Source organism: Athene cunicularia (genome assembly GCF_003259725.1).
Source record: "Athene cunicularia isolate RWA chromosome 12 unlocalized genomic scaffold, athCun1 chr12_part1, whole genome shotgun sequence".
NCBI lineage: Eukaryota > Metazoa > Chordata > Aves > Strigiformes > Strigidae > Athene > Athene cunicularia.
The window spans coordinates 16,244,982-16,272,199 of NW_020799116.1; the positions used below are offsets into that span (position 1 = coordinate 16,244,982).

The following is a 27,218-nucleotide window of genomic DNA, read 5'->3' on the forward strand; positions in this document are numbered from 1 at the left end:
CCTTCTCTCTTTCATCCAGCACAGGTCTTACAGTATTGTCATCGTGTCTGGAATGCAAGAGCTTATTCAAAAGAGCAAGAAATAAAATCCAGTAACTCATTAGTTGATAGGTTTGGGAAATAGTTCTTAGCATGTGATGAAAATGTATAATTTTAAAGATGCCTTACCATGAATACATTGATTAAATACCTCCAGGAAAACCTGCAAAAAGAGCACTCATGGCTGAAGCAGACTAGAATCAGCAGGAGATACAGTCCTTACCAGGGTTTGTATTTTCCAGATTGATCTTGTAATTTCTGACCTGAGTCTAGGAATGGCACATTACTGCAGTATTTGTGAGATGGGTCATTGGCTTAAAATAGAAATCTTCCATAGTCTTAACCAGAGTAACTAATCATATCATTGATAATCCTGCATATTTGCACTGTCCTGAACCACACTGCCTGCTGGAGAGTGGCTGGCCTCTTCAGCAGCAAATTTTCAAAATTCAGATGGGAGGCAGGTGTCAGAAAGCAGAATTGAACCACCTGACTGTGATTAACTTCTGAAATGAACAACCTCTCTCTCAAAGCTTTTGCTTGTGCTTCTATGCCACCTTCCCTAGTCTTTCTTGCAAATCTCCAGGGGTGTACACCTACCTTCTCCAGCTCAGAGAGCTCAGTATCAGGCTGGTTTCCCTCAGAAGTGTCATCTGCTTGAGAATGATCTGCAGAGCCAGCTTTGCTGCCATCAGTCTTTTTTTTCCTTCCTTAAAGAGAAAAGCAACTTCAGAAAAAAAGGCTACATGGCTCTTAACACTAGACAGCACTTGCAGCTGGGGAAACAGCACAGGTTGTACTTTAATCAGCCCTAAGAAAGCATGGAGCATGCACAGGTTGTGTGTCATCCATAGCCAGGATCATGGTCCAAAAGAGAGTCAAATGCATTTGGGGCTCCCCCACAACCAGCTTCTTTTATAAAATCACAGTAAGAAATTAAAGCACTGTTCTTACTGTAGTTCAAACATCATGAAGTGATTGCAAAAATGAGTGGGACATCTTAAAAAACACTTTAACCACAATTTAATGTTTCTTCCTCAGACACAGCATTGAGAAAGGAAGAGAACCTGGAAAAGGATAAGACACAACTACAGAAGGGACTTGCAAGAATGCCAAGCCAAGAGCAGAGTAACTCAATTAATTCATTGCAATGTAGGGAGATTCTCATTACCTGGCACACTACGTAGCAGAGAGATCAAAGAAATGACATTGATTTCAAGTAGTTACACAGGATATACTAGAACAAACAGACAGCCGGTAAGTCACCAGGGCCAGATGACATTCACACAAGATCCCCAAAGAAATTCAAATGTGACATTTCAGAACTGCTGTCCACAGTGTCAGAGGACTGACCGCTTGCCAACGTAATTCCTCTTAATAAAAAAGGATATAATGGGAATGCATGAATTAAAGACCAGTGAGTCTGTCCTCCATCACTGGGAAAATGGCAGATTTGTCTACAATAAAAAATAAGATCACTGAGCACATGGACATACAGTCTGTTGGGGAAAAATCAGCAGGGCTTCTGCAAAGGAAAACCTTGTCTCACTAGCCTGCCAGGATGTTGGTATCATATGGATAAAAGGGATCTGTCAACCAGAAGAGATTTACATTTCTAAAAATACTTTGACAACGTTTTACACCAGAAACTATTAAGGAACTGAACTGGAATAGTGCTTTCCTGGACTGAAAGCTTCTTAGAAGAGAAGCAGCAAAGGGTAGTACTTAATGTGCACTTTTCAGATGGAATCGACCATGGAGTCCTTCAGAAACCAGCCTTATTCAGCTTCACAAGCAACCTGGTAAAAGGGAGCACTCAGGGCAGTTCCCAACAAGTGCAAAGATTGGCATACACTTTCATCTGCCATCTTAAAACTGCTGTGCTGATAAGCATCAGAGACTTCTGCTTTTGTATCTCTGTGATCATTTCTGGGGGCCAGGCCATAGATCAAATGGAACAGTATCAGTGACGCTGCAATTCTATTGCATCATCTTTGGAAGAGCAGAGTCAGACAGGAGAAGGTCTTCCATGTCCTAATAAACAAACCCTCTGAATCAGACTGGAAAGTGAATTTGATATGTTATGTCTCTCCTAAGGAGTTCCTTGTTCTCTCTCCTCTGAGGAATAGTCTTAGGCTAGATTTTATGACAGAGCTTGAGCTGATCTAATGACTATGGGGTAGTCCTGCTCCTCCTACTACCTCTTTCTCCTGTTCCCAGCCACACACACTCGACACTTGCCTTGCACTGACTCAGGAAGCCTGATCACTGGTTAAGCAGCCAACATGTTAAAATAACAAAAAGTAAATACCAAAAAAGCTACCATGTAATAACACAGGGCGGGAAATCAGGCAGCTGCGAGTCCATGTGTGAGGGGGAGAGGAATGCCTTCCCCTATTTGTTGGATGTAAATCTATTTCATTTAAGCTCAGCTACAATGAGATGCTGCACACATAAAGGAGGAGCAAGGTTGGTGTCAAAACTCTATGTTCTCAAGGCTGTGAACCATGGTCACAGCACTTACTGATTTTTTTTTGTAGCCAAGACAAGCTAAGCTCAGAAATCTCTTGGCCTGGTCTGGGTTTACTAGTCTGAGCACTTAGTTCTGTTCCTTCAAAACAGAGTCTAAAGTGCTGGATCCTCCTCTTGTCTGTAGAACAAAGTCATAACTTCTGCCTTAATCACTCTTACATGAGAGGTCCATTCCCTGCAGAAGGGGTCTGCCACAAGAGAAATGAGCTTTATCTGTGGTCTCCTCCAGTTCTTTTCATTGAATGGAATGTGAATTTTTGTCCAGTTTGATTCAAAGGCAGAAACGCTCCCAGAAAACGTTAATCTAAACTAGAACTAGAGACAGAAGGAACAAAGCAAATCTACTTCAGCTTGAAAAACTTAAAGGCAAGTTCTGTTTCTTTCTGTGGGAGCTAGCAATGGGAAAGGATGAAGGAAACTTTACATCTCCACTACAGCTACAACAGAATATACAACATGTAAGATTTCGAGGCCCGCAGACCTTGCCAGGAATTCTGTGCTTTATGCACAAGCAAGTGCAGCGGCTGCCGTGCAATATTCCAGTAACACCCCACATCGCATCTGTTTGCTTAAACATTTTAAACATGCTTTACCATTCCTTCTTTTCACTGGACCAGCAGCATTAAGGGACGGTATGGCCTCCAGGGCTTCAGAATCAAAAGCAGCTGGTGGTGGGACATAGCCAGGTGTTGCTGAAACAACCAAAATGTAGAAATTGGGTTAGTTCAGCTCCTGAATGACAAAATACAGGCAAAATACCTATCTAGAGGAAGTACCATATGTTTCACCATCCTGGTGAATGTCTCTTTGCTCTTTTGCTTAGGTGCATTTATCTCCAACTAGGCTTATTGTATGCCCACATGTCACTGGAATTATAGCTCTCTGCATTCCTCCAGCCAGGGAGAATAACAAGTGCTCAGCTGTCCTTGGACATCTGTCCATGTTGGTGAAGCTTAAAGGGCTGTTCTAGCACATCTGAGCCCTTTTCATGCTGGCCTTGTGCTCTCAGCACAGCACAAAGGTGTCCAGGCTACACAATTTAGATTGAAGTTGGTCTGTTGGTTTACAAACACAGCTCTTAATGGATAGCTTTTGTAAGGGTATGTGGAAGGTGACAGTGTATTCTTCATTACATTTATCATATTAGTGACCTTTTCAATGTAAAATGAAATAAGGGGGACGCCATAAACAGGAACAGACAGACACAAACCTGGTAGACAAGGGATAATGGAGACAATGCCAAAGGCCAAAAGTCTCCAGTTTGTAATTGATGGGCCATTAAGAAACTCCAGACATGGCTTTGGGAATGGACACCTGGACTTTGTAACTGATAAGACGGGAAGAAAGAGTGGAGTTTGAGGATTTGGGATATTCTGATGGGGGGAAAGGTAGAACTATGCAAATTAATACAGGAATGTGCAGGGAAGTGGTGAGGGGAGAAACATAGAGGGGAAGGGGCAGAAACACTGTAAAAGGGACTGGTCGTGAGTAAAGCATTGCTGGTCAGTAGAACTGGCTGATCAGTACGCTCATCTGTCCCTGCGCCTGATCCCTGGAGTCTGTCCTATCTTCTTAAGTATTTCCTTAACTACATTTCAGTGTAATCTCACTGTCCCCTGTGTGCATGTGTGTGTGCGCACCACAAGGAATAAATGCCAACTACTGGCGAGACCTGTGTGAATAAACACTCATGACTTACAATTAGAGTTGGATCACAGTGGGCCTGAGGTGCCAGCAACTGAAGTGATCGAGGGTCTCAGTGTCAGTAGTTAAAAGTGCCATAGTTCTTGGGAACATCTCTACAGGTCACACAGACTTTGTGTCTGGAGCCTGTGCCTGTGTGATGAGTGGGTAAGTACATGTGTTTGCTAGCAAGCTGGAGTGCCCGCTTAGTAGGGGACCCATGGAGCAGATTAGAGGGCCTGGGATCTGGGCAGCTATGAGGCAGACAGAGAGGCTGTGCCAATACTTGTGGGATCCACAAATGTTTGTGTGCTTGTGACTCTAGAGTGTGTTCTGCATATGTCTTCACTAGTGAACTTCTACCTCAACGAGATGAAGAGCAGGATGGGGACTTGGCTGTCTGTATTTATGGTTTATGTGAGTCCTACACACAGGTGCTGCTGAAGGAAGCACCTTGGCTGTGGCAGTCAGTGTAAGCTGTGTCCGTCGGCCTGGGACAGAGACCCCAGGGTTCCCATGCTGGGCTCCAGCAGCTAGGCAGGAGGGATTCATGGCCCTAGAGCAGCTGGAGGCAGCAGATTCTTATAACATCCCTTAACAGTTTGTTACAACCTGAATACTGGCAAAACAACAGTTTCTTTAGGATAGAGGCTGGTTTACTCGAGTATCCACCACGCTCAGGCAGATTCTGCCAAGTCTGCCTGGGAACAATCAAAGACATGTCACTGAGGTGACTGGGAAGGGCAGTTTGGATGAAGGCAAACTGAAAACAATAACTGTCCACACATGAACTCTTAAGTCACTGTAAAAATGCAGCATGTGTTACCATATACTTCTTCCATTGACATTTAAGCCAATCCCTTTCACTTCACAGCTTGTGCAGGCCCAGAATGTACAAATGTTTCATACTCACCTGCCAAGCATTTTCCCAGCACATTCTGCAGCTCTGTGATGTTCTGTAATCGAGTCAAAACTTTCCCCTTCATCTCAGCATCCTGTTGCTGGCAAAAGGCATTTACAACCTAGATACAAACCAAACTCACTTAGGGATATCTGTATCCACTTTTACTACTACTTCTTTTCTGAATAACATCGAGTCCTGGATAAGCACACAATACAGCACAAGTGACCTATGTGACCAGATCTAAACTGCATGAAGAAAGCTCTTCAGAAGCCCATGAGAACATGGACATAATTGGTGCAATCTATGAAAACCAAGAGAGCAACACCTACATATCAAATATTAACTGAAGAAGAGGAATTAGCAGACATGACATGGTCGGGTTCTGTACTGCTTGTGGCTCTGGAGACCCCTTGGCACTTTCAAGGCCTGCCAGGAAAGAGACAGTCCTGAGAGAAGGAACACAGAGGACTGGGGATGTCGAACTGCACCAACTCTGACATAGCTCATGTTATCAGAATAACCCCAGCAGGGAACAGTCCCACTGTCCATGTAAGTTAGCAAACACATGGTCCATGTGCTCGAAGGCACTGCATTTCACCCTCCCATAAACTCACAGAGGTTTAGAACAAAGTGCACAATCACAAGTGGGTTTGCAAGACACCCGTGGAAGCCTCTAGACCAACCACCTGCTCAAAGCAGCGTCAACTAAAGAGGTTGCTTAGAGCCCTTTCTAGTGGAGCACTGAGCAGCTCCAAGAAAGGTGATCCCACAGCTTCTCTGGAAGCAGAGCACAACCCTTCTGTTAGGTAGCAGAAGACCATAGCAAAAGACTACAATATGGCCTCCCCTCTGACTTACCCCCTCCCAGCATCCCCTTGTACACCCTGTGCTCCAGCCCCTCCTCAGCCCGGTGGCCTCTGCTGGACTCACTCCACAATGACAACGGGAGCCCCAGGCTGGACACAGTGCCGCAGGCAGGGCCTCGTACGTGCCAAGCAGAGGGCAACAATCAATGCCCTTGACCAGCTGGTGACTCCCCTGCTCTCCAGCATGGTGAGACCGACCTTTCTTTCTGATGCTCCCTTCAAAGTTTATATTATCTCATAATTTAGACACATATTTGATGTTTACAGCATCCTCCCTGCAACAGCAAAACCAATTTTCATACACCAAAATGTGGCAGAGTGCACAAACTGCAGCTGAGTAGCAGGTGGAAAACTCACATCAGTAAGACAGTCCTTAGAGCCTCTGACCAATAAAGCAGAGTTGCTGCTAGCAGCAGGATAAAGGATAAATGATAATGAGGAGAACACAGAGAAATCAGCAAGACCTTGCTGGAAAAGGTTTCCAAAAGGCAAGACTCTTCTTCAAGAACAATTGCACCCCTGAAGCATAAGGTTAGTGTTTATAAATGCTACTACTCAGTGCCACTCCAGAACTTGCAGAGAAGGCTCTACTCACCTCACGAAACCAGTTGAGAGCATAGAACAGGAGTGAGCACAGAAATTCCCGTTCCTGCTTGGACAGAGAGTCCAGCTTCCCTTCAACCTCCAGGTCAGTCAGGTACAGGGGGCAACCTGGGACAGAGCAGGAAGAGAACATGTTGGGCTGTGTTTGCTATCCATCCTTTGGTCTTTGCATGGACAAGGTCTCTTACCAAACCTTGTATCAATTCCAGTGGCTATTTGGAGTAAGCCTCATCAGCCACTCCATCCCCAAAAAAGTAATTCCCTCCCCTTGCCTCCTTTTCACTTTGTGGGCAACAGACCACCTCAGCCTCCTTCACAAACTGCACAATTCTTCCCACAAATACAGGAAGTCTTTGCAGATCTGGGACAGGAACAAGTCAGCCAGCCAGACTCTATAAAAGGTCCATTTCCCATACCTAATAAGGCATCAATTTCCTCCAGGCTTCCACTGTTTTGCTCTCCAGTGTAGAGTCTCAGCAATCGGAAACAGGGTGACAGACATATTGGTGATACTACCCTGGGGGAATAAAAAAAAAAGAAACGGAATGGGTCCTATATTTTATATACCTTCAGAATGCCCATCACTTTTCCATTATGTCCTATATCCTCCCAACACCACCTTGTCTATGCCTTCTATTTTGCTTCTTGCAAGTCCCAGAAACATAGAGCAGAAATGCACCATATGGTTTAAAAAAAAGTAATAATTTAAAAATTGGTGATCACCAGTTTTCTGGAAAAGCATAAGGGCAGAAAAATGGGTGTAATGAACAAAAATGGGGTCAGATTTATTTCTGCTAGAAAACAAAGTTGAATAATTCAAAAGGAACCATAAGAAAATGTGCAAAACAGTGGCGAGCAGTAAAGAAACCTCCTTGAATGTTTTGTAGCATGCCACTGCTCACATTCTGAGTGAGGAAGACTAACATTCTATAGATGCATGTAAAGTAACTTTATTTCTTTTATTTTAAAGTGATGTATTTTTTAAGCACAACTAAAATCTCAACAAAATCCTATGACAATAAATTACACAGGATAGAAGTGTGCCAGTTAAAAAGACACCTTTACTTATTTTTAACTTTGACGACCTACTGTTAAATTAGACTTTTTTATTTCTTATATGTTGTGTGTTCCATTTTCCAAAGACAAACACCTTATTTCTCAGTTGAATTTCACTTGTGGCTGCATACTTGTGGTTTTGCTCTGGAGCACAGTCTATATTGTCCAAGTACAACCAAAGGTGAGAAAAATCATGTACTGTTGACACACACAAAGTCCTGAGTGACCCTCTATTTGAGAATCATTGCTCAAAATATGAATTTTGCCATCTCAGGGTTGCCTATCAAACTCAATATGGCATTCAATAACACCATAACACTGGGTGTTACTGAGCTACTATTTTCATATGACAGATGGGAAACAAGGTGCAGCATGACTTACCCAAGATCACCTAAGCAGCCTGAGCCAGAACAGACTGCCAGTTCCCAACCAGCTTATACCTCTAGACCTATCCGAATACGTCTAACAGCAAGAGAAGGAAAAGAACACTGGAAACTGGTAAATTCTCTGACCGGGTTCTTTGGCAGGCAGGGCTGATAGCAGTGAAGTGCACCAAAAGAAAACAATTCCTTTACCTTTGCAGTCATCCCACAGTTAAATGTTAAAATACCTTTTACTTTGGTTACTCGTTCCATCAGTGACCCTGCCAAGCTCATTCTGTGACACCAATGGCAAGAGGTTGATAGCAATTGCTCCCTGACTTTCATCTTCATCCAGATTATACAAGGACTTCACTGGGAACAGGAACGAACTGTAAGGACAGACAGACAAGCTCTTGTTGACAAACTCAGTTCTCAGTGACAGAAACGTTGCAAATACTTTGCCTGTGATTAGCATACCCATCCACTGTGGGGCTCAGATCCACCACAAAGTCATTGGGAAAGTCCTCCACCAAACTCTTCCCAAACTCCTCCTATAAAGAAAGGAAAAAAAAAAAACCCTGCTCAGCAAAGGGGCTCAGTGAAGAAAGCTTCAACAGCAGCAGTGGAAAATGCAGAAGATAAGGCCAAGCATCCTGGAACAGCCACAGCAATGAAGCCAAGGCCTGCCTTTAGAGACAAAGCCAGGAAACATTGCTGAGCATGCACAACCAATTTCTTCCCTGCTCTTTGGACATGGGCTTGTCTACAAGTTCCATAGTGCTGCAGAGAGGCAGAGCAGCTGGCTGGAAAAGGAAAGCAGCCATAGGAAGTTCTCTGTCCCAAGAGCCAATCATCAAATGCAATGGCTATAAAGTGATGGCCAAGCTTTATTTCACACAATGTGTCCCACATATTTCACATACTTACATTGTTAGAAACAATTAAGGGAGAAGTAATAAATGTGACAGAGTCTGGACAAACAAACAATGAAGAGACCCAAAAAAATCTGCACAAAAATTGTGAAAAGAACGTTAGCTTGCTTTTACATTTCAGAAAAATCTCCTTCCTTTTCTTTTCCTCCTTGAAGTGCTCAGCTGGACCACAGGAGACTGGCATTTCTAGCGCTAGGCACAGAGCTGTTCAGATCGACTGCCAGCACTTCACAGGTCCCTGGTCACCTTCCCTCTTCTAACACTCAGTTCCTCCACTCCGTAACCAGCAGGTGCAAAGAGCACTCATGCCACAAAGCAATCAATTCCACAGCAGCCTTCAATGCTTTCCTGGGCCCCAATATGGCTTGCTGTGCTCCTGGAAGGCACAGCACACATGCAAAAAGGGTCCCCAGCAAGAAGAAAGAGCTGTCCAGTGGCCTGCACAAACCTCTTCCTATTACCATAAATACCACTTATTTATTTATTACCATAAATGACTGTGGTTTTTCCAAGTCCTTAGGCATCAGACAGCCTTAAGAGTCTGACCAGAAGCCATTTTCAACAGTAAGTTTAAAGTTCATTCAGATTCTACTTTTATCTATGAATCTGAAAAGCATGCTCCGAAATGTAATATAACTTCCTTTAAAAGTCTTCCCTGTTGTCATGTAAAAGTTCACATAAAGGAAGTTAAAGCATAATGAGGAATCTACCACAATCAAAAAAGCTGAGAGCTGAAAGAGGATTTTGTATCTGATCAATCTCTTACAGGACCTTAATCATGCCTACAACAAAAAAAAAGTTCTCAAGCTGGAGTGAAATCCTCAAATTGACTCTGTCTTGCCAATACCTGCAAAACATGTTTCTGAAGCTTTCATTTAAGTGATTAAGTTCAAACTACTCTGAAACATACCAGGAGCTGCAAGTCCAAGTTCCCCTTCTGCTTCTCAATCAAACTGGCAAGTTCATCATAGTACAGAGCCAAGACCTCTGGTGTTTGCTCACAGCAGAAGCCCACAAGGTCCAGCAATGTAGAAAGCTGAAAGGAGATAAAGTCCACATAAATGGGTAAGGTAAATGAATCCAACTCAAGCTTTTACTTGAGTTCCTTTTACACTAATTTACTCTGAGGCATATCCAAAGCTTCACCTCTAGGGTAACAGCCCATGGTGACTTGTCTTGCAAAGACCCAGTTTTAAGAAGGAACATGGGTCTTTTAAGGTCTTGGCCCAGCTCCACTGTGAAATAACACAAGAGTCTGCCTAGGACAACCCTTAAATAGAGTGCTAGCCTAGAAGAAGGTTCTTAACAGGAATTAAGGAAAAAGGCCAAGGCTAGACCAACCCTGTAGAGCACAAGTACCTTCTCTAGCTTGGCAGCAGTGCCCTTCAGGCCGCAAGGAAGGCCTTGGCTTTGGCTCACTGAAGCAGATTGTCCTGCTTCTTTCCTTTGCCTAGATAGAAGACTTTCACTAGATGGCTGCAGTACTGCTTGTCCTGGAGCAGCAGCCAAGACCAGCAGATGCTATTTTAATATAGACCTTTGTTTCTCCAAAACAATTTTTAATAGATTCTTGTCTCCGCAGTCAATGTACAAGAATCCCAGGTTCAGTAAAGCAAACTCCCAGACACAGATGCTATTTCAGTTAAGACTGTTTCCAGTCACACCTCCTTGCTGACCACATCCTCCCTCTCTCCCACACTACATGCCTTGGTACTCACCTGCCCATCACGCTCATTGTTGGGCTCTGGTCTCTCCAATGAACTACCATCTCCTTCATTCCTGAAAGCAATTGATAAGTGTTGTGCAACAAAAGCAAGGTTAAGAGATAGCAAAACCCAGACACACACACAAGGTTCTCTCTCTCCAGAAACTGGAGAATTACGCATGGAAAAGGTTCTTTGGAACACTACTAGGGAAAGACCTGATGCCGTTTCAGACCTTTGGGACAAGACTCATTGTCTTCTTCAAGGATATGCTTCTTCTAACCTGTTGAAACTTAAGCCCTCTAGCCATCCTCTCTTCTAAAAGCCATGGAGCCTCACCTTATCATAAGCCTAATACCTGTAGTTGTACATTAGCACAACTACTCAAAATTCTTGCTGCTTGCTTGCAGAGTTCAGAAAGGTACTTTTTCTTCTGATAATTTAGCTTTCAAGTCTGACTCCTTTGATCTTTTTCCTGAGGAAATCATATAGGGTGCCATTAAGGTACACAGATGATCCAATGTGATGCAAAGATATTTCTCAAGTGCCAGCAGACAGATTTTCCCCATCCACTTGGGTCAGACTTGAGTGGGAAGGAACTTCTCTACAGGTCAAACAAACAGATTCCGTGGGGATTTACTCCTTTTGCTGAGGCACAGAATGTGCTCCATCTGCTGGGATCATCTGTGTGCATTTTACCCAGCAAAATCCCTGCCATTGAAGGTGCCTTGAAGCCCTGATGATCACACATGCTCTTCTGGGTTTTTTTCTCTTGTAATTTATTTTAGGACTTTCTAAATATGCTTGAAATAACTATAGTAGCATACACCCTGCTTAAACTTGAACCACTGCCTTTAAATTAGTGAGTCTAATTGTCAGTGCTATGGGAGCAACCATAAGGAAGTCCAATGCCTCAGGGCCTGGGGCTAAGGTGGGCTTTTACCTTCATGTAATAAACAGCAAAATCGTTTTATTAAGAAGTGCAAAATCAGCAAGCTAAATAATGTTTCCCAATATTTATTTTTCAAATGCTTTAATATTTGTTCCAGCTCTTATCAAGTCTGTCTGGTTTACAAATGCTGTTTATAAATTATTTATACAATACATTGGAAATCATCATGCCAATGACCAGCACAGCAGTAACAATCTTTGTCCTTACTTCTTTCTATTTCCTTGTATTCAAACATGGAGCACATTAGGTTATTCAGCCTAGTGTCAGAAGCTGATCTGCAGTCAGACCACCACAGTGTTCAAATTTGTTTCCAAGCAATAGGTCCTGCTGGTGCTAGTCAAGGCATCTATGAATAGGCATTAACAAGAAATTCAGGAAGTCTTTGAGATTAGAAGCAGGTGAGCAGTATTGAACGGGTTGTAACCCAAACCCCTCAGTCTGCAGAGGAGAATTCTAAGTTCCTGGATTTGACCAAGGCATGCGTGAGCTTGAAGGCAATTCCCTCCTTTCTTTGTTCCACTCCAGGTTTATTCTGAACTGAAAGCAAGTTAAATTCATCTTTGCTACATTCTCTCTCACCTTTTTAATGCCACGCTGCCTATCATGGTAACAGCACCAATAATCCCCATTTGTTTGTGGTTGGGAACTGTGCTGGAGAGCCATTTCCTGATCACCATGTGCATATCATCCTAAAAAGAAAGACAGAGACCATGTCACCACAGAGTTACCTCTGTGCATCACTCACAATTCCATTGGCATTTTCTCTTAATGTCATCTCCGAAGGCTACAGGGGGACAGTTTATTGGGATTACAGCTTTGCAAAAGGAATGCACATTCTGCAATTCCTTTATTATGAAAATACTAGTCACAACACTAGATAAGGCTGCAAACAGCATTAAAGTGATTCACTTTGTCTTTGCTCTAATTATGATACAACATGTACTTGGTCCAGGTTTTATCTACAATAAATAGATTTTAAAAAATAGCAGATGGTTTTGGAGCCCTTTATACACAAACAGGAGCTGCAGAGCTGCCCTCCAGAACGCTGTCAGCTTCAGAAGCCTGAGGGTTGAAGCAGTTTTTGGTGAAGGTCCAAAGAGAGCTGTAGGTAACAGCATACCAGACACCGGATTAAGGGGTTTCTCATGCTGCTTCCCTTGTCCCCTGGCTGTGCCTTGCACAACTGTAAAGGTTTCTCTGCAGCAGCTCCATAAGCCCACGTCAGGTCTTAGCACAGCATGCTCTATTTCAACAGCTGTGCAAGCAGCTCATGTAGCTGTACTTTCCCAAATGGGCACAAACCATTTTGAAGACTTCTGAAAGTCTGGCACACCAATGAGAGATGAAGAGGTCTCCTGACACTGAGAGCACGAACCATACTCAGTGGTAGAAGTGTGACGCTTCAGAGAAGTTGGGAGACCAGCCTGCTGGATGAGAAGTTTAATACTTGCCGAAGAGATCGAAAGCAAAGCACAGAGGAGTGTGGAGCCAACCAGCTACAGGAATCCAAGCTGCGCCTTCGCTCCTGGCAGGGGAATGCTCATCAAGAAAGTTGTTATCCTGAGAGATGGGGAACAGCTGACCAGAGGATAAAACAGGGCAGCCACCAAGTGGTCCAGAACAGCGTCTCTGACAAAGTGGCATGTTCTGCCTCATCCCTTAAACTGATATACTGAGGTAAAAAAGACAAAAACCTCAGCTAAGGAGACAATCATGGGAGAGGGCTGCCAAGTGGGTCCTGACCAAAGCTAAGGGACAGCTCAGATTCCTGATATCTAAAAGGAGGTATCAGGAAGTAACTGATTTGAAAACAGGGATGGAACAGTGAATACACTAGGCAGAAAACCAGCTTATTTTAGCCAATTACCAACAGTCCTCCGGCTACAGCTCAGATTCCTGATATCTAAAAGGAGGTATCAGGAAGTAACTGATTTGAAAACAGGGATGGAACAATGAATACACTAGGCAGAAAACCAGCTTATTTTAGCCAATTACCAACAGTCCTCCGGCTAGCTTAAACAGTGACCACTGCAGAAGAGCAGCATCCCTGTTATGAAAAGCAGCATTCTCAGACTGCAACAGAGCAGCAAAGATCTTGCAGGCCACTGAAAAACATTAATGGAATCCAAACAGCCCTCTCTGCATTGATTCTTATTAACTCTCCCTACCGGTCCTGCAAAGGAGGAGGCTGGCCCATACAGAGATCCTCAGCGATTGAGAGGTACATGAAAGCACAAGCTCTGACCAGAGAGAGGTCCCAAGACAGAAGAGATGAAAGCTTCAGTTATGCTATGCAAACTACCAGTGCCAACAAGATCAAACTGGTAGCAGAGAAAAGGGTAGTACATGGTTACGTTATCTTTTCTTGACCTCCATGAGGCAAGATGCCTCCTGGAATGACCTGGGCAGTGCAAGGACAAATGCCTAATCCACCTGTAGAGATTCTCATGTCCAAGAGGCTTCGGTTTTAGAAGTAAGCTTAAGAGAAGGCAAAGATGATATTGGTTCCCAGGATACTGATTTCTTTGGTGATCCACCCCTGGAGTCTTTGATATCACTGAGGACAGAGTCAAACTGCCATCCTTAGATCCCCACTATTACAAACTCTCAGCTCAGAATAAATTCTAGAGCTTACACTCGTCCCCTTCTTTTTGCAATTTATGAGGGTGACAGGCAGAACACTTCTTCCTGGTGGCTAGTTCTGGGCTGCAAAGTCACCTTGCGTGTTGCCAAGGCAATTTTAACAAGTCACACATAAGAAAGATTTGGGGTGCAAGGTGGGGAAATCACTGAGGAAAGTAGTTCAAAAAGAGCTAAACCTGACATATAACCGAAAATTTTGGCTGTGAAGAGCTCCATCTTAACAGGGTGAGTAGGAAGACCTGAAATGACTACAGACATGCTGTTTTACACACCACAGACCAATCAGCAAGAGAGGAAGAGCAGTTTTCCTTTGTAGTCTCAAGCTAGCATGTGCAAACATACCCACAACTAGAAACTATGCAGGGACTCAAAGAAAGACAAATTGTCCTAATTTCTAAGAGCTAAGCTTTATGAATGGGAAGATTTTAAATCCAGACATCTCCATTGTGAAATAAACATCTTTAAGATATTTCTTTATCTGATCACTGCCATGCTCAAGGAGTCAGAAATCCAGACAAAAGCATCTGATACCAACCACTATTATGCTGCAACTGAGTCATACAACGCATCCTGTATAGAATTAATATGAATTCAGACAGACCAGGTTTGGTAGCTTTTCATGTTTGAACTAGAGGCACAAAAGGTGTGAAGTCTACCACTTCATAGCAGAGTCCTCTCTTCTGTGTAGTTCAGTCATTCTAACATGAGAGTCTTTGTTGTCTCTGGTATACAAACATTAAGCAGCTGAATCGAGATGAACGTCTTGGGGAAGCAGCTGAACTATGCTTTCTGCATGCTTCCAAGTGATTGAGAAACAAAGCTTGAAAAAGAGGCTGCTGAATTTATACTTTTGCAAGTCTTCAAGGCTCAGGTAGACAAAGCCACAGAAAACCTGATATCATGTTGGTGACAGTTCCACTTTGACTGGGAGGTTAGAGACTGCCATCAGTCCCCTTCCACCAACATTTCTAACAACTATAACTTTTAGATGTGCAAGAAAAAAAGGACCTTTCTGGGAAAGATGCGAGGCATGCAGTCACTGCTATACAGGGGGGAAAATCTGGAGCCACAAGCTGGCTTGCAGCCACCTGGGGAAAAGAGCATTTTAAGCTGAAGGTCATCCTGTCAATTACTGTTCATAGATGAGGCCATTATTTGCACAAGACAAACTCTGGAAGTTAACCTAGCAAAGAGGACCAAAACACAGCCTGAACTCCTTTCTGTTGCTTTTCTGCTTACCTGAATATAACTTCCTTCTTGCCTCTGGCTGAATGCTAGTGTGCTGAGAATGGAGAAAAGCTTCCGGATCTGGCATGGATTCAGTTTCTGTGTAGAGTCTAAAATGGTCTGTAAGAGAGAAGCCACCAGCTAGCTCAGATGTATCAAGAATCCTTTTCCATATTCCCAAAAATGCACCAATTGTTAACTGCAGGGAAGACAATTAACTTTACCTTTTTTGTGTAGGAAAAAGCTACATTCAAATTAAACAAACATAAATGCAGAACTATTGCTCTGGCCTTAATTATGGCAGTTCATTTTATCAGAGGATGAATGGGAAGAACAATCTGGCTACCATAAGTATTTTAGGAGTGTTCCAATCCCATTAGTGACAGCTATTTATCTTCTGTCACAGGTTTGGTCACAGGATTCAAAGTGTTTGGCAAAATGAACGTTATGGATTTTTTACTAATATTTCCATTGCAAGCCTTGTAACAGTCAAACTGTTAACAATCTGGGGGTTGAATGTTCTGTGCTAGCTGGCATCCGCAGGATATTTCTTTTTCCAGTGTTTCAGTGAAAAACAGTCCAGCTGTTTCCCAGAGCCATGTTAGCTTTCCCACCACTCACACGGTGTTTTGCTACCATTATTTTTCTCCTATTACTGGCCAGCCTCAAGCAGGATTTAGAATGAGGTGTTGAGTTTGGCAGGATTATATAAGCCCTTTTGCAACCCTCAGGAAAATTCACCCAGCTTTAAGATTAAAAAAATAGCTATCTGGGGAGAGGATTCATGCTAAGACTGCCACGTTCTTTCTGCGCTGGAGAGGCTCCAGCTCAGTGTCAAATATACCAGGTATCTGCAGCTCCACAGATCTTTTTACAGGTAACTGGCTAGTCATGACCTCCAAGACGCATGACAAACATGGTATGCTGCCAGACCTTGTGGTGTGGCCAAAGAATCGATTGATGTGTTTCATATACAAGCTTTGGTAATGCATCAAAGATCAGCCCATAGAAACCATAATCTGCAAGTGATCTGCCAGCACAAGAACATGCAAACAAAGCCAGGAGGAAGGTCAGCAGGTCTTAGCAGACTGCTGTGAGTAAGTACTCCCCATCACGCTTCTGACAACGCATTCAATTATAAGCAGGAGTTTTAGGCTGTCTCTTTCAAGGACTGCTTTCAGCCCTGGGTCCTTATCATATCTTCCGTCTGCCAGCAGGCAAGCGAGTCCCGTTTCTTCCTGTTATACCCATAGAATGTGTGACAGATTGCATTGCAAATTCCTATGGCAGATCTTAATGCCTTTTTAGCATATTTTAAGCAATTTACATTTAACAATCAACCAGTTAAACAGCAAAAAGTATATAGCCCTTCCACAGTGTGTACTTAAACTACAGAATCCACCTATACCAAGGGGACACCAAAAATGCCAGAGGGGTTGGGGGAATACCTGTATCCATAGTCTTCAAGGGCTCTTAAATACAGGGTGTCTTTAAGCTACAAATCATCTCAGATGGGGAAGTGTTCCAGGAAAATATTGCTACGAGCTTGCCTTGCTGTTTTGATCTTTCCTTAATCTCCTCTTTTACTACTTTTGGAAACAGGTGACTGGGCAGGTCTGACCCTGACTATCATTCTTAGGAGTCAATAGTCCATTTTTTTTCCTCACCCACTGAGTGCTTTCTTCTTTTAAATTTTAGTACATAAGTCTTTTCCCATTCCTGCCCATTTTATTTTAGGATTCAAATACTGGCTAAAGGACTGTCAGTCTTTTAATGTAGTAGAACGTAGAACAGGCAGTCCACAAAGGGGGTAGTTTTCTGCCAAATATTTGAAACAGCTGATGCAGACAGCGTTTTCCTTCCATTGTAGGTGTCATTCCATGCCTGTAATTTAAGCATCCTTCAGCTACAGAGAAAGGTAACTAACTTTCTTCGTCCATCTCAATTTCCCCTGTCAAAAAAATCATACAGCCCAATCTTACAGCTCACACATTTCTGAAGACAGATGGTTTTACAGGTACGAGTTGTTCTAATACCTCTATTCCTGAAAAGTACTGATCTATTCTGGATTTGAAGCAAAATGGTGTAGGGGACCTGAGATATAGTATGTCCCCAAGAAATATACACACCTTCACAAAGGTGGCGTAGCGCATCAGCAGGGATGCGTGCAGCACCACCAAATCAGTGAGTACATCCAGAGAAATGTCCAATTCTGTCTCCGTTCCACTGCACACATGAGTCACCAAAGCAGTCACAACCTCCTAAGGAAAAAGCCCCCACAGTGAAATATCAATAGAATAATGTCTGCATTGTTCTGCTCATATAGAATATGCTGATCAAGTACAGATAATCATCCTGGAACTCCACCATATTATTCTAAGTCCCCTCTCAGTTTGCTCTTTAATTCTCGATATCCACAATACTGACTTTCTCCTTGAGCATGAACTTTGTTCAATTCTAAAAGCTCCCATAATTCCATAAAGCAGCTCCTCACCAAATTTTTCCTGCCTGCTTACTAACACTACTGCAGCTTCTGCTCTTTGCTACCAACACATAAGATGATAAAAATTTACCCTATTTTCTTAGGTGCACACAACACTGCAACATACCCAGGAAGACATTGCACCTAGCTTCAGCTGTTCCAGTGCCTTCACAATCTTATCAACAGCAGTTGAATGTTGACATTTTTGTTTTAAAAATATTTTTATGGCCTTATTTCAGTTGACTTCTGGATAGGGATCTCTCTCCACTCCCATCCACTGTCTGAGGCTATGGGTCTTTCCCGTGTCACTAATTGCTAATACAGCCACTGTTTTCTGAAATTCTTAACATCTCAAAGCATTACTAGACTCACTAGCTTGTTGCAGATGACATTGTACGCTTTCACATCTCAGTTTTTTTCCCAGTTGCTTTTTTGTTTGTCTATTTCTTAAATTTGCTGTAATAATACAGATACAATGCTGGAAACAATCTTAATTATAAACATCCTGTGCTCAAAAAAGTGCAAATACATTCAAAATCTGCTGCAGAGCTGTCTTCAATCCCCAGACTTTCTGATGTCAGCATGTCTGCAGGAACTCATACTCAAAGCTGAAAGTCTAGTCTGTGATTATTTCAGAATATGCAGCAGGAGCCAAAGTTGGACAGAGCTCTGACAGAAATCTGTGTAAACTTTTTCATCAGAGTAAGTTATCCAAGGAAAGGGAAAAAAGTTTCAACACAAACTATAACAATGGCTTTTTAAAACAGAGGATGCTCAAAGTGACTAGGTAAGATAGAACAGGAATATGGATTTATGAACAAATCTCCTGTGACCCTGGGGGCCAGTCCTGACTTCCTGGCTAGATCTCAGTCAACTTGTTTTCATTCTGAATTGCAGCAAACCCAGCACAGTCCCCTCTGCTCTGAGTGTTTTTCGTTCTGTCACTTCTGAAGCCTGCCTGTTTGCTTCCAGCTCCTCCCAGCAGTCTCTGCGCTTGAGTCACTCTTTACCAGAGTCTTGCTGTGATTGTTCCCCATCTTCTGCTTGGCCTACTCTACAGCATGTACCTGTCTTCAAAGGCTTCCAACCGCCTGAAATCCTCTCCTGACTAAAGGATCACGACATACATTCTAGAACAAAGTGCAAACACAAATAAAACAGATGCCATCCATCACACCATACCTGTTGGCAGTAAGAGTCAAAGGCTGCAAAAGCTTGTTTGTACATGCAACTGCCAAAGGACACTATGGCTGGGTGTGCAGAGTGCAGAAATATCTGAGCAAGTGCTAGGATTGAAGGGAAGAAGTCTTTGATAACCTGAAATACAGATATCATGAAAGAGGAGATTATTGCTGGTTGCTTTTAACACGCTCAGTTCTCTAAATAAACAGGCAATAATAGCAGGTAAGGCACACCAGAATGGGTTTCTCCAATCTTTTCAACCAGTCTGTAAATCCTGCACGTGAAGATGCCAGCCTGCAAAGCTACAGAGCTCATAGCAGCATATCCCTTATGGGTGACCCCAGGGAACTCACCTTACAGCAATGTACCACTAAATATAAGCCCCAGGACAGACACACTCTTGGCCTTACTTTAATAGGAGGACTCTGCTACATCAAGATAATCAGAAAAATCGAACTTAAAAGCTAGGTTATCTTAAACACACAGAGCACCTTTGAACAACAAACTCTTATTCAGATGTAAAGTGGCTTAATATACTTTATCTTAATTTATTCGGGAAGGGAGTTAAACTAAAACTGAATTAAACCCACTTGTATCCAGAATAAAATGTGCCTACTTAAGGCATTATTATAGTTCATTTAATTAATTTTAAATTCATAACTCAGTATTTCTCATCCGCCCCCTACCTCTGACAAGCAGCACCACCATTTTTCATTGATCTTTACAGTTTTCTCGTAGTAAATGGTAATTTACATTCCGTTACATATGCCCAATATATTTATTTACACCAAGAAAACACTGCACTTGAAATACGGTGCATGTAACTTATGAACTTCTAAAAATACTGTGGGAGACAACAGCATGCCTGGAACAAACAGTGGAGATCTTGGACTACACTACATCTCTTAGGCTGAAAGGTTTTGTACCAAAATAAAAAGCCCATCCAATTCTGAGGAAAGCTCATCTCTAAAAAAACCCACATGTGACGGTTACAACAGAGGACATGTGCCCAGAGGACATTGATCTGGGACCAAAAATTATAAACATAAGTGTACATAACTGAAACAGTATAAATAATGCAGTGCAGGGTTAAATCATCTGACAAAATCTTTGAGAGTTAAAAGAGAAGGGGGAGTCCCAAAGCAGAAGCAACACTGACCACTGAATGATTTTGGAAGGCTTTCTGCATCAGCTGTTCTGGCATGCAGCCCAGTCGAATTTTGCTCCTCAATACTTTCTCAGTTTGTTTCCTGTTCTTGGTGTTTGTAGAATGGATTAGCAGCAAAACTATCAGATCCAGAACCTTTTAGAGGGAATAACCACCAATCATTATGCTGAAAAGATATTAAACAGTCCAGACAACTACACACTTTGAAATCAAAGCTGAGAAGAAAATTAAGAGCTCAGAAAGCCCCAACAGCCACAACTGTAGTAAAACTTTACCATTCTGACAGGATTAAAGCAGAACAATGCTGTCCCTTGACATTTAGAAGGGATGAACTAAGAGTTACGGATGGCTGTTATACCAGGAGCAAGTCATATACCAAAAGAACCACCCATGCAACACCACTGGCAGCTTCTGCTCCAACTAGAAAAATCTGTTCATCTACAACCATGAAGAAAGCCCTTGAAAACACCAACAGAAGAGGACATTCCCAGAGACAAGTGCAGAGTCACAAGTATTACCTTATGGTCAGATACAGATGTGCTGTTCTCAATAGCCTAAGAACAAAAAAACCAAGAAAGCTGTTATGCTAGAGTACAATAATATATTCCACAACCAAATCAAAAAAGGCAGACACCAAAAGAAATAGTGCTCACAGTGTTCTCTCTTTTACGGCAGGACAGCTATCAAAGCCAGCAAACTGGATCTTGCCAACAGCAGAGAATCCAGAAGGCACTCAAAAAAACAGCACAAAAATTCAGCTTGGAAAAGGACATTCTCAAGTAACAAGCAGGCTTGAAAAAGAAACTAAAGTACTGAGCAATGAAAGGCTGTGAACAAGGAACAGTCTCATGGTTTACACTGAAATGAAATTTAAAATTAAATTTAGCCCAATATCAGACAACAGTGATTTCTGGCTGGACATTTTCAAGCAACTTAAGGCTTCACACAGCTCAGTCTCAACATATGGATCTACATTTTTGCACTCTTGTAGACAGAAGAAAAAAAAATCTACGACTATTTTTTCCAAAACACTCTTGTAAACATGTAGAACCAGGTTTATCCTGGACTGCAAGACTTGGGGTCTGTACAGAGGTCAGTGGCCATCTTGCAGGCACCGTGAATTGGTAACCGAGGAAGAAAGCAGACCTCTGAAAAGCACCGCTAATTTAGAACACAGAATTAAATCTGTATCAGTAAAATGAAGGGCTAACATTTGTCTTTTAATATCACATTTGATTACAAGAAAGGCTCAGGCTCAACCTAGGAGTCCAACTAAGTAAGGAAACAAGGACTGAAGCATTTATCTTACCTTAATCCATGCTTCAGAGACATCTTTCTGAAATCTCACAGCTAACTTGATCACATCAAAAAGTAGCTTCACACAATTCTGGCTGGTGGTTACTTGGCTCATGGAAGAACTGTAAATGATCAGAAAGGAGGAGACTCAGTCAGTGTAAACACTGTAGTAAAAGGAACAAAGCAGTGTAGCAGTCACAGCAGTTACTTAAAGCAGCCATTCTCTAGAGGGAATGCTCTGGCAGGGATAGGGAGTTTCAGAAGAGGGTGGAAGCAGAGGTCACAGAATCAACCAAAAACATACTGGATGGAACTTAAAACATATGAACCAGCAGCAACATTATTATAAATGGAGTTGCCTACAGATGGCTGAGAAGGAATTACATGCATGGCAGAAGAAGCCAGCTGGGCAAAGTCTGACAAATGTGTCATATTAGCACCAAACAGGAAGGAATAAAGGTCTCAGCACCTTTATGCGGGATAAATTAAACTCATGTGGGTTACCATGTGTGCCAGAAAGAACAGATAAAGAGCAGCTGACGTCCTTCTGCCCATCTTACCCTTGGATAATCATGTAAATCTGTTCAAGTACCTGGCCTGGACTTGGCTTTTAAGCTTCTTCTGGGAACTTAAGATCTGCAGGGGCAGAACACATGACGACAGATCCAAGTTCTTGCGAAGATCAGAAATCACCTGTAGAATACAAATCCCTGCATAAATCACTGTGACATATAAGGGAGAAACAGAAAAAGCTGAGGAAAAGAAAATGCAATCTCCCAGAATAAGGTCAAAAATTACAAATCAAGATCTCATGTATTTGTAAAGACTCATAAGCATTTAACCTTGCTCAAGCTTGGGTTTTTTTTTAAACTTAGGAAATGAATCAGTAACACTTTGCTCTTCACCTATCATGTCATGTCATGATGCTGCAGATGCATGCAGAAAGCAGAAAGGATTTCTTAAGAGTTTCTCTCTGAAATCCCCACCTATATCTGCTGTATGCTGCTGTGTGAACTAGTTTTATCTTGTTTAGCAGCTGAACAAGATATATGACAGCCACAGGAATTCTGGGGCACGTGAGTTTACCAATCTGACTGCGTCAAATTGCAGTGTATCAGCACAGGTTGGCTTGCATGTTATAGCCATGCTGTTTTTACAGTGGTTTCCCTGAATGATTTGGGCAGATCACAGTCCTCATTTGGCTTAGGCTGAGGCTTCCTCAAAGTATGAAAAAAACTCATGTTCAATAATTCAGCAAGGCTGACTCAAGAAATACATCTGGCTCATAAAAAAAATATTCTGAGTATGTTTCCTTAAATAAAGCAACTTCAAAAACTCAGGAAGCTTACATCTTGGAAGGAAATTGGTCCTCCAAGAGAACTACCCTTGCGGAAACGCTTCCAAAACATGAACTCAGTGGAGAAAACAAGAAGAGGATTACCAAGTTGCAGTCCTGTACCTGTGGATAGTTCTGGAATGTAATACCCTTAAAAGGTCAGTACAATGCACAGTTCTTAGATCAAATTTAAGGCATAAAGCTGCCATTTAACTACAGCTTTCCAGTCTAAGAGTTTAACTCAAGACAATTTGACTGCTTTCAGTTAAGATGTTTATACCAAAAACCACCCCTAATTCTAAGAACAAATGAGAAAATACAATAGCCAGCAGAAAGGAGGAGGTTTCAATTCTCAGGTCTGAAGGCATAACCAAATCAAAGGACAGTATAGTTTCTACTTGTGCTTTGATCCTTGGTAATATTAAAAATTTTACTTGAAACCATTAAAGCATATACCTCCACGAGCGAAACAACTGCTTTCTGTTAAAACACGCACTGGATTAGACAAATGACTGATCTTTAGTATAGAGAAAAATACTGTACCTCTACTGCATCTGCTGCCTTGACATTATGGAGGATGAATTTTACTACTACAGGCAAATCTTCCAGTTTTACAGAAGGCACAATGGTCATGGCAGACTGCCGCACCTGAGGGGAAACCAGTACTGGATCAGCTGTAAGACTATGGTTCACAGAAACACAGTTATGTTAGTGGGAAAGAATCTTTGGAAGTTTATAGTCTAGCTTTCTGCTCAGAGCAGGAATACTGTCAGTACTAGATCAGACTCGCCCTGGCTTTGTTAACCAAGTCTTGAAGATATCCATGGAGGAGAAAGCCCCTGAGCCCTGACACCTCTTTGATAATTTAAGTCAGTGCTGCAGACCCTAACTCATTTTTCCAAATGTCCAACCTGAACCTCCTAGGTTGTAATTTGTGGCCATCGCCCCCTATCGTTTTATTTGGCACTGCTGGGAAGAGCCTGACTCCACCATTTTTTAACTGGATTTCAAAAGGGAAACACGTGGAAGAGGGGTAGCCTGTTACGCAGCACTAGTCTTGCAGGACTATGTAAAATAGTATTCAATGCACTCAAATAAATCAATTTTATTCTATTCATAAGAAGCCAAAAATGCAAGAAGTGAAACAATTCAGCATGTCCAGAAGACACAAGGCACATCATCTCTTCTCCTTTATAAGCATTTTGCAGAGAAAAACTGTGATTATGCAATTACTTAACCACCAGTCTGCCTTTACTTAGAAGATAGCAGTCTACTCTGGTCACTGTACTTCAAAAAGAATTGGTAACAATAAGCAGGTTTAAGATAGGCAGTAAAAATTTACTGCAGCAGGACAAAGTGCTTTGGCATTTGCTAAAACAGCTATGTTTGAAATTCCTGAATGCATACTATAACAGCCAGAAAACTTCTCCCTGCTCCTCACTGAACCTGCTTATTTCCAAAACCAGGTGGAGCTTCTCTGACTCCTTTCCAGTTTCAGCAAGATCAGGACTTTTGAAGGCCTATAGGAGTCAGACAGCAAAATACTTTGAACAACCAAACAGTTCTAGCTCTCGTGTTGCTACACAGGGGCTGGGTTCTGCTCAACTGCCCAGTAAAAGCTCTTACCTCAGCCAAAAGGTCTGCATCAAGGTCCAGACGAGAAAGGGCATCCAGGATTGGAACTGTTAGCCGCCTGCCCTGTTTTAGTAAGCAGCTGATACACAAGAAAATAAATGATCCTCTTAATAGAGCCATGAATGGATCTTTAGTAAGTTGTATGATTCTGGTAGTTTTTGTGGTCATTGCAAAAAAAAAAAAAAAAAATCTGAAAGTGACAACAACATATGCCACTGGCATTATGGAAAACTTGCTCCCTAAATTATCACTCCTCTCTGAACACACTGAACTGTGAGTCTGTGGTTGCTGATTAGAAGCAGATATGAAGAATCTACCTTTTTCAAATTCTGTTAAAACAGGAAATATGGTCAAATACCTGGTACAAGCCTCAAGCAAGAACTTGAGAAGTGGAAGGTCCTGGGGCCACTATAAATAGAAAAAAGTTAATGATGTTGCTGGTATATGATTTAATCACAAACATCACTTGGGCCTGATACCTTCTAGCAACACATGTCCTATGGACAGGCCATCAGCAAAGTGTAATTGAGATTGGCACCAAAGCCAGGGACTGAATCTTGTCTCATGCGTGACCTCCTCCCTAGTCACAGTATTTGCTTTAAGAATTGCAAACACCAAATGAAAGGCACAATGGACCCAACCAGATTCCATTTAGTTCAGACTCATTTTCCCAGCACTGGTCAATAGGGAACAGACTAAGAACTGGACAAGTATTTATAAATGCTTCCTACATAAACTGGTCTGGCTTCCAGCAAGTTGTGGAAGTGCACACCAAGGGAGTGCAGCTGTGTTTTAACAGCCTCATGGACATCACTTTCCCAATAATCATTCGTGGCTGCCATCTAAGTTTCTATTTTCTCTAGCCAGTTCTACTTGAATTGTGTTAGTTGAAACACACATCATTTTCAGCTTCCTGGTAATTCTATTCATGCTCCCTAACTAATTACAACAAGCAATGAGTAGTTTTTCACATCAGAAATGGGTAGAAGCTATTAAGAATATGGAAATAAATATGCCTTGCTTGATACTGTTTAGATTCTCAGCTTTGAAAAAATACAAGTAGGGAAAACAAAAGTCTGAGCAGTTTGATTAGCACAAAAAATTCAATGATGTGGACCTTTTTCATCTAGAAGCCGAAACAGTAAACTGAGAATGGAAACACAAAGCTACAATTACTATGGAGAGGGTACGTGGAACAGGATGCACCACTTGCAGGTGTAGGCTGAAATAATGACCACAGGTTTGAAAAGATAATTAGCACCAGCTTAAATGTGATTTGTATAATGGTAAGAATTAGAAACGTTCATATGTATAATTAAATATAGGCTAAGACTACTGAAAAAGAATACTGTGTAAAATGAATATACTATTAAAAAAATCAAACAGATGTAAAGGCTAGCTTAAGGTAGTGCTCTCTGGGAGGACAGCTATTGGCATTAGGTCCCCCTGTTCTTTGGGTCAATAAATATGCTTCAGAAACATATAAGAAATAGCCAGAAAGTTCTGCTTCATGCACATATTTATTGTGTTGTGGGATTTTTTGTTAGTAAAAACAATGTTAATCCTTACTGTAGCAAAATCCAAGACAAATCAAAAGCTGTCTATAGTAATATCCAAGTGACTGATCACAGACTGATCCAACAAAATAATGAGTACTTAAAAGTATTGTATCTGTGCTGTATCCAGGTAGTCAACAGTTTAATAATTTTTTAGACAAAAGCACTTTTGAAGCATTTAAACCTCTCTTCAAGAGCATAACAGCACAAATTAAATGTGCTAAGCCAGTGTTAGCTGTCCCTGAATGTTACCATTAACAGAAACAGACTAGTGTCCCACTACTTCAGCCAGTCCTGGTGCAGTCTGCATTAATGCATTATGTCCTTTTCTGCTAAGTGCAAAGGGGGAAAAAAAATAAAAAGAAAAAAACCCCAACCAAATCATTTGTACCTAAGCTCTCTGGCAACCTCACTTTGCTGGGAGTCCTCCAGGATCTCAGGTAAACTGGTGATAATATCATGCTGGATTGGTACTGGAGAGACACTAACCATCTGCATTAACTTCTTGACGAGATGCTGCAGACAAGAGGAACACTTGTAAAATGCATGAGTCTCACCGTGAGCAAAGAGGTTCATTTGCATGGCAACAATATTATGCATGTAAGGTCACTCAGTAAATCATTTATCTGGATTTATGCCAACTGTCCTTTAACTCATTGTCCTGTTGAAGTTGTGAATCATGACATGGATTTTTATGGAACAATGGTATTATACCAATGCCATATCCAACTATCTTGGTGAGCAAAGGAAACTGAGAAATATTGTAACAGTAAGCTTCTCGGTGTTTAGTACGACTTCTTGATTCAGTTAATTCTGGGACTCTCTAGTAATAGCTGTCCAGTACAAAATAACCCACAGAGACTAACTTAGGGGAAGAAAAGAAAGACAGAAAGACAGACAGACAGACAGACAGACAGACAGACAGACAGACAGACAGACAGACAGACAGACAGACAGACAGACAGACAGAAAGACAGAAAGACAGAAAGACAGAAAGACAGAAAGAAAGACAGAAAGACAGACAGAAAGACAGAAAGAAAGACAGAAAGACAGAAAGAAAGA

General features: G+C 42.0%; 1 protein-coding gene across 1 annotated transcript in view; it reads right to left on the bottom strand.

Moving 5' to 3' along the window:
- Positions 1 to 27,218, bottom strand: part of FANCD2 (FA complementation group D2) — a 55,152-nt gene that overhangs the window by 18,969 nt on the left and 8,965 nt on the right. The window contains exons 9-28 of the mRNA XM_026857586.1: positions 26,548 to 26,672; positions 24,592 to 24,679; positions 23,509 to 23,613; positions 22,222 to 22,322; positions 21,643 to 21,751; positions 20,852 to 20,887; positions 20,325 to 20,468; positions 19,166 to 19,300; positions 17,631 to 17,762; positions 15,514 to 15,621; positions 12,211 to 12,320; positions 10,695 to 10,755; positions 9,887 to 10,012; positions 8,522 to 8,595; positions 8,293 to 8,433; positions 7,043 to 7,143; positions 6,619 to 6,734; positions 5,167 to 5,275; positions 3,164 to 3,262; positions 639 to 748 (exon numbers count right to left, since the gene is read on the bottom strand). Coding sequence (XP_026713387.1) covers positions 639 to 748; positions 3,164 to 3,262; positions 5,167 to 5,275; positions 6,619 to 6,734; positions 7,043 to 7,143; positions 8,293 to 8,433; positions 8,522 to 8,595; positions 9,887 to 10,012; positions 10,695 to 10,755; positions 12,211 to 12,320; positions 15,514 to 15,621; positions 17,631 to 17,762; positions 19,166 to 19,300; positions 20,325 to 20,468; positions 20,852 to 20,887; positions 21,643 to 21,751; positions 22,222 to 22,322; positions 23,509 to 23,613; positions 24,592 to 24,679; positions 26,548 to 26,672 — 2,130 coding nt within the window. The remainder of the gene's footprint in view (positions 1 to 638; positions 749 to 3,163; positions 3,263 to 5,166; positions 5,276 to 6,618; positions 6,735 to 7,042; positions 7,144 to 8,292; positions 8,434 to 8,521; positions 8,596 to 9,886; positions 10,013 to 10,694; positions 10,756 to 12,210; positions 12,321 to 15,513; positions 15,622 to 17,630; positions 17,763 to 19,165; positions 19,301 to 20,324; positions 20,469 to 20,851; positions 20,888 to 21,642; positions 21,752 to 22,221; positions 22,323 to 23,508; positions 23,614 to 24,591; positions 24,680 to 26,547; positions 26,673 to 27,218) is intronic.